The sequence below is a fragment of the Tripterygium wilfordii genome, chromosome 14 (assembly GCF_013401445.1).
Source record: "Tripterygium wilfordii isolate XIE 37 chromosome 14, ASM1340144v1, whole genome shotgun sequence".
NCBI lineage: Eukaryota > Viridiplantae > Streptophyta > Magnoliopsida > Celastrales > Celastraceae > Tripterygium > Tripterygium wilfordii.
Genome location: NC_052245.1, coordinates 2,054,938 through 2,065,229, shown reverse-complemented (window position 1 = coordinate 2,065,229; position 10,292 = coordinate 2,054,938). Strand labels below are relative to the sequence as shown.

Here is a 10,292-nt window from a genome sequence, read left to right as displayed (position 1 = left end):
CAGAGCACACCAACGGAGCAGAGATGGGGTATGTCAAAGATGTTTCACAGAAGAAACAAATAAAATGCAGTAGTTCTAGCTCAAGTGAAACTCTGAACTAGCATGTACTATTCTAACGCGTTGCGGAAGTAGGACTAATTGGCTAGTTCATGACTAAGCCAATAGAACTTACAATCCATCAAGTTGTAATCCATCAAGAAAATTGAAAGAAACATTTACTCTTGTAAAGTAAATACGTTTGATATACTGTACGAACATGAGATTCAAGCAAACCAGAATGAACTATGTATCCCCATCAGTTCTAAATTAGCGGTTTGGATAGAATCATATCAACAGAGGGAAGCCAAAACAAACGGCAACAAGCTAGCAAATGAGAGTACTTTAGAGTGCTTTCTGCTGGCGATAAAGATCCGTCCGCTACCAAAGCTAGATTCGGTCTTTACCAGCGAGGCATAGCTCCTCTAAACCAAAAAGGAAAATAAAACAAAACAGCAGCAGCAGCAGCAGCATACATGAAATGTTAAAACCACGAAAAAACCTCACATTCTCACTGAGAAACAGAATTACCTACTGTACAGGATCTATCCCAGCAAAGAAGTATGTAAATCAGCAACCAAGTTAAATAAGATATTATGACACAGAAATACAGTCACAGGATAACAGTCCTCTCAGCCCTTTGATTTTGAATGCTTCACAAGCCAATCAATAACCGCATCAATATTGGTAGAGTTCTTGCATGAGATCATAAAGCAGCAAACTTCTCTGTCAGTAATTGACTTGAGTCCCCTGCAGAGCACAAGATATTTTCGGTAAGGAAGAAAAAAATACTGCTCAAACCAGGTTCAATTCCAATCGACCGTCAGGAAAAAAAAAAGAGTGAAATTGATCAAGGAAGTCTTGATGCATAGTTAAATGGATCTTACATTGCCTCAGTCAAAGCCACTTTAGACAGAGCTCCTGGCTTGTCGATCTTGTTACCTAGCACTAACAAGGGAATACCACTCAGCGAAGGTTTGCTCAGCAAATCATGAAGCTCACTCTTTGAGATACTCAAGTTTTCGTGATCAGCAGCATCAACCACATAGCTGCATCAAAGTTTTAACAACTTGATAAGTCATCACAAGAATGAAATACAAGTTAAACAAAACATTTGCAAATTTTACTGGCAAAGCGCAATCCAGGTGCGTCAAGATTGAGCCCTTGAGGGCGCTATAACACTGGCAATCAAAACATAACATGGCTGTAGATAGAGTATAGTAACTTAATATATCTTTTCTGGAAGCTGTAAAAAGGGACCAGATAGAGTTTGCTGTCAGTATAAAACAGATAAGGGAAACTTTTGCATACACAATAGCAGAAACGGCACGACAGTATCGCTCCCACATGCTGCGAAACCTGGGTTGACCACCAAGATCCCATAACTTTATTGTAACATTTCCTTTGGTTACTTTCCTCATATTGAATCCTACCTGAAAACAGCATATAAAAAGCAACAACATTTATTTAATTTTACGAGTAGATAAATGCAAAAATATAATGACCAACCAGGGTAGTAATGATATTCAATTAGCAAAAGAATATCTTAAAAAATAACTCTATAAAGTATAAACCATAAGGTGAGAAAAGCTAACTCACTGTAGGAATCATATCTTCACTATATCCACCGGTCTGAAAAACAGACAATGATAAATTAAAGATATCAGCCCAAAGAACTGCAAAAAAGGACTGTATTCTAGTACATGGTTTGGAGACTATTTACTTACTGCAACAACGTTCACAAGTGAGGTTTTCCCAGCATTCTGAAGTCCAATCAAGGATAATTCCATTTCTTGCTTGAAAAAGAGGCTGCATTCAAGTATGAAAAGCAAATAAAATATGCCGTTCAATTTGCTAATCCATCAAAGCAGCAGGTAAAAAAACCTAAAAGAATAAATGTATGCATGAAGCAGTTTCCGTGCAGTGACAATGCCAAGGATTTCCCATTTATCTTGTCTAATTAAAACTTGTCATGTATTTATCACCCATTTCCTACTCTTTGCTTTCAAGGCAAATTCCAAGGAGAACTCTAATGGATTGATAGAAATTGATGCACAGTGTCATTGTAAAAAAATTGAAAGATACAACTTTTAAGTGGTTCCTTTGATAAAATTCCCAATTACCATGCATCATATATTCAGTCAGCGCAATGAGAGGGCACCACGTGATAAATGGTATTATATTAGGTGAAGATTCAACTGAAAATGCGTGCTCACTGCAGGATTTCTATCAAAACTAGCTCAATCCTCAAACAAAAAATCCATGGGGAAAGTAATTCCAAAAAGATAACTTGATGAGAAGTCCAACTCTTCTGAATGGTCATCGACATCATCTAAGCCTTACTGACAACTATTTAGGGTAATTCCATGAATCCACAGTGAAAATTGTTTGTAATCCATTGCATAGATTCTATCATCAGATAATCCAATTAAAAACTGAACACTTCATTAATCATACGTCATCCATTACTTATTTCTACCTACAAATTTCCGGTCACCCCAATGATGACAAAAGATATTGATGTCTTTCACAGTGACTTAGATACGACAATTATAGTTCCTGTACTCTTATGTGACTGGGTGACAAAGACGACAACCTCAGCATTTAAACTACCTAACTAGGAATCCATCAAATAATTAATACAAACATGATCAGATCAATAAGACGTGACACTTAATGCCAAAATAGTTATATCCTAAAGGTGGCAATGTGAGTACCCACATAATCTGCCAATATGTTTTTCATAAAATCCAAAATGGGTATCACATGCCGTCAAACTTAAACACAAAATTCACCTTTAGAAAATGGCCAATGTTTTCTACCATTCAAAGGTGAAACCCTAGCATATTCCAAACATTGAGTAGTCACTTGACCATGATACTATCCCAAATGCATATCCACATAGATACAAGGATATCATCCTCAGTATAGCATCGTAAAACATTGACATTCATGTGGGGATTCCATAGACCTCGATCTTCAATATCCAGAAAGCTATTCTCCTTCTCCATCCCCATCCCCATTTCTGTCTATTTTCTTCCTCTTCCAAGTTACTCAACCCCCATTTCCATAGTGATAAGATTCATATCATCGTATTTATGACCATTGTACAAGGAAAATTGTAATGCCATCGGCACAACAATCATAAGACTCATGCCAGCAAACAAAGGATTCAAACACTTTTCCAAACCACAGCTCATTGTAAGTAAATTTCCATTCGAAAGACAAACAAATAAAACAATAGACAAAAATCAAGGAAAGCAAAAAAAAAATAGTCTTCATAGAAACCCTTCGTCTAATTCTCGAAAGAAAATACAAAATGAAACAAAACCAACAAGAAATAATCCAGAAAAAAGCCATGATTTACACAACTAATAAGCATCGCAACACAGATAACTTCACAAAACTACGCTAAATGAAGAACACATTCGAAGAAAGGAAGCTAAAGCATCTTCCTTTCTCATTCAAAATTTTTTTAAAAAAAAATACTTGGAATCAATTACTGATATGTACCACACCAAATGAAAAAATCGAAATATAAAGTTAAAGAGAGACAGAAGAGAGGAGGAGCTGACCTCCTAAGCCAATTGAGAAAAGCTTCCCACAAACCCATTGAAGAAAAGAGATCTACGAATCACAGAGAAAGGTAAAGAGGGAGAGAGAGAGACGGGTGGGAGACTTTGCCTTCTATTGATCCCTGCAAATCCCTCCCTTCCCTTCTCTCGCTGCTGATTACCGTATCCACCATTACTTGTGTTGCATAATAAAAACAAATAAATTGAAAAAAAAAAAAAACCAAAATTACTGTGGGCGATTATTAAAACAACCCCAATATTTCCAAGTAATTAGACAAACAGCCTCCGGCATCAAAATTAATCTAAACCACAAGTAGAGACCAGGAGCAGGGTGTCGTGGACGGTCAAGATTGAGAAGCTACCGACCCGATTAAACAAAAATGGAAATTTGGGATTATTAATATTAGTGGAATGAGAGAAACTCGGAGGACGAAAACGATTGGGTGATGCTAATCGCACTTTCGAAGGATATTCAGTGTGCAACACGCACCAGTGAAAACACAGATGATCTAATAATTCCCTAAAATATGACACGTGGTAGGGTTTTACTTGACCGTGATAGAGCCGTCTTTGTGCGCTTGTGAGTAGTAGTAATTGGTCTGATGATGCAATAATAGATAGCATATACGTCATGTCCACTAAGTTTTCTTTTTCTTTTTTTTTTAAAGCGTGGCCTTTATGTAAGCCTTTTGTCTTAATCTCATTATTAAATACATTTTTATTTTGCTTTTCGAGTTGGAAAAAAAAAAAGGATTTAGATTGGATATAGCTAAATCAATATAAATCTCATCCAATTCTCTTTCATGGATAAAGGAAATTTTTAATTTTTAATTTTTAATTTTTCTCTTTTAATTCTTGTCATTGATGTGGTTGCATGCGACTACTAAATTTAAATTTTTCTCTTTTAGCTCTTATCGTTGATGTGGTTACATGTGACTACTAAATTTGAATTTGAGGAGAATAGGGAGAGAGGTGAATTGGGACAAATGTCAATCGAGACAAAGAAAATATTTTCAATTCATGACTTTCATATTTTTCAAAAAAAATCGATTGATTTAGGATGATAATAGTAGTCTTAGTTTAAAATTGTTCAATTCGAGGGATAAAATTGGTTAGGAGAAAATTTCCCCTTTTTGGAGGTTGTTGGCAATGGCTGAGTGAGAGATTCACAGGAAAGGGCAAAGGTGACAGGATTTGAGAGCAGCGTCCTGAAAATTCTTCTTAGGGTCATTTATTAAAAATTGATAGGAAATAAATAAATATCTATATAATTATTAAATTACGCATCACCAATTAAACCATGAGATGTTCAAGATTAAAAAAAATCGTTTAAGTTGTGTTAAATCATCTATCATCAAGTATGAGTTGCGTCGGAAGCCAATAAAGTTAATAAACTATGGAATTTTGGCAAATACGCACGACACTAATAACCAGATGCATCTCTTGCATGCAGCTTTTGCAATGTTTGGTAAGTCAATGTGGTAGTGGGAAGAGATGTCTTCTAACAAACAAGATTTAGTGAAGATGGTAAAGTTGATTGTGATAACTCTTAGCAAATGAGGGATCGAGGTCGTACGTTCGAGTTCTACACCCAACAATTTCGACGTTATTTTCTGCATGAGCTACAACCCCGGTCTGTCTTGTTGCAAGCATGTAGCATGCTGAATTTACGGTCTGAATTTAAAGCTGCTCAGCTGTCAATGAACATGTCGGGATGAAGAATTCCCGGGTTACCAAGGCAAGACCCGACCCTGTTCAAGCACCAAGGGTCAAGGGACATATATTACATGATCACATCAGGCTGCACTGGATGGACGCCCAATGAAGCACTGGCTTGTGGAGCGGAGTCGATCATGGGGCCGTGGCACTTAAAGCCTATTTTTCAAACGAACACCCGGCCCATTGGGCTTCCTCACCTGAATAACGTCTTAAAATGTGCAGCCCATGTGGCACATATACGATCATGGTCCATATGTCTATTTTGCCTTTGTGTACCGTCCAGTCCAGATGCAAAAGATGGTAGCCAAAAAAAAAAATTGGGACGCAACATATGATAAGAAAATAAATTAAACTAAGGGTGAAGTTGAAAGAAACAATTATTTGTTAATAAAAACAATGTTAATTATTTTTCTTTTTGACGTGACGATTACATATAGTAGGACAAATAGCCAAGTCAGTTGAAAGATATGGATTCCACTGACCGTATAGAGATTTAGCCAGCCAGCCAGCCATCTCTATCTTAATTAATCCGCTACAGTTTAATTTAAGTGTATATAAGGAAAGGAAAATGCTCTCTCTCTCTCTCTCTCTCTCTCTCTCTCTCTCTCTCTCTCTCTCTCTCTCTATATATATATATATATATATATATATTATCCTCCACGGCAATCATAATTAAAGAGAAGTTTTAATTGGTTAACAACTCTTCAAAATCTAAATTAATCCCAGATGTCTGGTGATCTCATTTCACTCTAATTAATTAAAGAGAGATTAGTTGCTGAAAATTAAAGGTGAAAGGCATGGTTCCGTGTTAACAAAGTTGAGCGACTTTAATTAATTAATACTCTTTTTACATCATTGCCTAGTCAGACCAACCAGTCAGCCTCTTCTTTTCTTTATTCTTTTTTTATAAATGGTGTTTTTTTAAAATTAATTTAAAGTATTGTTTAATATTTAATATGGCATAGTAAACGACAAAATACCACGTCCACTAATGACGTGTAGTCAATGGTGGAGTGCTTTATATATATATATGACTATTCATAAACATAATTAAACTTCTTAATTCCAAGGGTTTTCTTTTTTACACATATTTTTTATTGACCAAGAGGATGGAGTTCTTCTCTAGACGACCATTTTTTCATGGAGGGGAGAATTGTGCAAGTGATAAGAACTGGCTACTGGTTATAAGACATTTTTTTAGTAATCGAGAATGATAGTATTATACAAATTTGTCATTTGGATATTTGATATGAGACTAAACCCAAGCCGTCAGATCCACGTACACATAAATTTTTCATTAGACGACAAAATAAGTTGGGTCAAAGTCCAACACGTAATCACAAGAGTATTACTTCCAATGAAAATTGAATTCAAGACCTACCAAAAACATACAATTTAACCCTAGAGAGATTCATCAAATATCCTATTACATCTTTAGTCTTTATAAGACTCCGTCTCAAGGCATAACAATCTGCTATCACTCTCACAACCCAAAAGAAACTACTTTTTCTATAATGGTTGAGGAGTGACATTTCATCTATATTAATATTCTTACAATAAAATACTCTTTTGTCTTCTTTGATTTATAGTTAAATAAAACAAGAAAGTTGGGAGTGTGTCTTCTTGGGAATTGAGTGACCAAACTGCCCTTTCTATGTACACTACCGTTGAAGTGGCATTAATACCCCCCGTATATTCCTGTCTGCAATGATGGTTTCCAATAAACAAAACAAAGAACTGCCTTAACTCCTTAACAAGACAAGAGACATTTGAGTCCAAACATGGAATTCTGCTAATGATTGATGAAGAAAAAAAAAGGACAACAATATCAAACCGTTAATGAATATGTCTACCGACAACACACCTTTGTGATCATATCAACTATAAACTTGGAGAAAGTGCAATTTGCCATGCCATGCATATGCTTTGGAAGAAGTGGAGAGAGATATCATAGATTTGCTGATGAACTAAGACTAAAGAATTTAATAGGCATGCCTAGACAACAAAAGGACTAAAAATTTATGTTTTTATTTTCTTCTAATTATGATTGAAGTTGAGGACAACAAGGTGAAGACAATAGAGGGTAACTGGGCATGCAAGGACTTGTGTGGGTGCAATGCAATAATGATAAACACAAACCAAACATATAGTGATCAGTTTAGTCAAGTGGGCATATAGAATGATTTGTAGTGGGGATCAAGTTGCATATATATGCATGGATGGAGGAGAGAGAGAGAGCGATGAGCTATCTATATGGGTATAGGCAATCTTCAGAAATGGCCTGGTTTTGGTGTGTGTATGTAGTAGTTATAATGATGAGTGGGTGGTGGTGATCATAAACTATTATATTTATATGTAAGTGAAGTGGGAGAAAAAGTGAGAGATGGAGAGCATGCCCTAGAATTTTGGGAAGAAGAATATATATACATTATAGAAATGGAATAAACATATAGTTACATGGGAATATGTGAATATAGTATAGAAAAGGAAACAAAAGTGTGAATAATTTTGGCAGAGTTTGGAGAGGGATTAGGAGGCAATGGAATGTGAAATTGTGAATTGGGTTTGTGTTGGAAGTGGGAATTTGATGATGATGGCGATTCACACGCCGGCAGCTTTACTTACTACTCATGTCTCCCTCTGTCTCTCTCTTTCTCTCTCTCAAACCCATTTGGCACGCCTGCTCCCACTAAAACCTATAACATTCTATCTCTCTCCCCCTTTCTCTCTTTCTCTCACACTATAAGTATATGAAAAGCAACACCCACTAACCCATTAGTGATCTGGACCTTGATATCCTTTTCTGAACTCTTTTTCATCTTTTGTCAGATAACTATTCCATTTCTCTGTACCACTCAACATCTGAAATTTTTATCACTCATTTCCTTCCTTAAGATTATTAGAAAGAAACACACCACACCTTCATAAAGAGAAGTATTCTATTCCCCCCTCCCCTCATCGGTTACAACAAAAGAAATGCATGTACTTTCTTTCTTTTTTTTTTTACCCAACATGAAGTATTCCCAATAACACACAAACACAACATACGCTCCCCTCTCTATCTCTCTCTCTAATGTTTCTAAAAAACAACTAAAATCCAACCTCAAGATCCTCTTTTAAAAAACACCAGCAACCCTCCATATCTATCTCTTGAAACCCTTCCCAATCCCATCCACAACCAATATTCTTATTTCTTATACAAAGTATATTGAATTGATGTGGGGTTAGATGGATACCTTGTTTAGATTAGTTAGTAATCTTCAACAGCAAAACCAACAGCAGTCTGATCAATTGTCTTTCAATAACTCCACCAGCAGAACCTCCAGCAGCTCTAGATCCTCCAGACAACAGCATAACCACCATATACAAGAAGACGAAGAATGCTTCAACTTTTTCATGGATGAAGAAGACTTCTCCTCGTCTTCTTCTAGACACTACAACGTCTATCCTTATCATCACCAAACCACCCCCACCACTACCACCACAAGCACTCCCACTCCCTCTCGCTCTCACCACTCACATCATGCCTTTGACTCCTCCACTCCCACCACCACCACCACACTTGACAGTACACCATTCTCCTTCGACTTCTCCGGCAAGTGGGCTTCCGATATCCTTCTAGAAACCGCACGAGCAATCGCGGAAAAGAACAGCATCAAACTCCAACAACTCATGTGGATGCTCAACGAATTAAGCTCCCCTTACGGCGACACCGAACAGAAACTCACCTCCTACTTCCTCCAGGCCTTGTTCAGTCGCATGACCGACTCCGGCCTCCGATGCTACAACACTCTATCCTCAGCGTCGGACAAAACCTGCTCCTTTGAATCAACAAGGAAGACAGTACTCAAATTCCAAGAGGTAAGCCCTTGGACTACATTCGGTCACGTAGCATCCAACGGCGCAATCATCGAATCCTTCGAAGGAGAAAACAAGCTCCACATAATCGATTTCAGTAACACATACTGCACTCAATGGCCTACTCTTCTCGAATCCCTAGCGACTCGTTCCGACGAAACCCCACATTTGAGGCTAACGACGGTCGTCGTTACCAAAAACGACGCCGTTGTGGGATCTGGTAAAGTAATGAAGGAGATCGGGAGTAGAATGGAGAAATTCGCGAGGCTTATGGGGGTTCCTTTCAAGTTCAATGTCGTGAATCATTTTGGGGATTTGTCTGATTTGAATTTTGGGGATTTGGATGTTAGGGATGATGAAGCCCTAGCGATTAATTGTGTGGGGACACTGCATTCAATCACGGCCGTTGATGATAGACGAGATTATTTGATCTCGAATTTTAGGAGATTGAATCCGAGGATCGTGACCGTTGTTGAAGAAGAGGCCGATCTTGATGTGGGCGTTGATGGGCTGGAGTTTGTTAATGGATTTCAGGACTGTTTGAGATTTTTCAGGGTTTATTTTGAGTCGTTGGATGAGAGTTTTCCGAGGGCGAGTAACGAACGGTTGATGCTTGAGAGAGGTGCCGGGAGGGCGATCGTTGACTTGGTGGCGTGTCAACCGTCTGATTCGATCGAAAGGCGAGAATGCGCCACGCGCTGGGCGAGGAGGTTGCTTGGAGGTGGGTTTAGTCCTGCGGCGTTTAGTGACGAGATTTGTGATGATGTACACGCCTTGTTGAGAAGGTATAAGGAGGGTTGGTCAATGACACAGTCAACCACGGATACCGCCGGAATATTCTTGTCGTGGAAGGACCAGCCGGTGGTTTGGGCTAGTGCATGGAGACCTTGATGGGGGTGATTCGCACGTGTGATGTGTTTTTTGGCACGTGCATGGGGGGAGGGATCAAGGATGGATAGCAAGGAAAAGAGTAGCTTGATTTTGGATAGGCGATGAAGTAAATTGATTTTCATTATTATTTTCAACAATAGTTCTTGATTATTACCATTTTGTGATTATTTTGGATATTATGGAAAATTGATTGAATAGATCAACCTTCAATCC

At 37.8% G+C, this 10,292-nt stretch overlaps 2 protein-coding genes across 2 annotated transcripts; one reads left to right on the top strand and one right to left on the bottom strand.

Annotated features, from left to right (window-relative positions):
* Window positions 1-262: 262 nt before the first annotated feature.
* Window positions 263-3,795, bottom strand: LOC120014594 (ADP-ribosylation factor-like protein 8a). Its single transcript, XM_038866585.1, has 6 exons — window positions 3,612-3,795; window positions 1,764-1,845; window positions 1,636-1,668; window positions 1,348-1,469; window positions 924-1,085; window positions 263-786 (listed from the first exon to the last, which is right to left on the bottom strand). Exons 1-6 carry the CDS (start codon window positions 3,647-3,649, stop codon window positions 669-671), a joined length of 555 nt encoding a protein of 184 aa, XP_038722513.1. The 5' UTR covers window positions 3,650-3,795; the 3' UTR covers window positions 263-668.
* Window positions 3,796-6,660: 2,865 nt separating this feature from the next.
* LOC120014480 (protein SHORT-ROOT-like) lies at window positions 6,661-10,292 on the top strand. Its single transcript, XM_038866444.1, has one exon. The coding sequence runs from the start codon at window positions 8,559-8,561 to the stop codon at window positions 10,077-10,079; it is 1,521 nt and encodes a 506-aa protein (XP_038722372.1). The 5' UTR covers window positions 6,661-8,558; the 3' UTR covers window positions 10,080-10,292.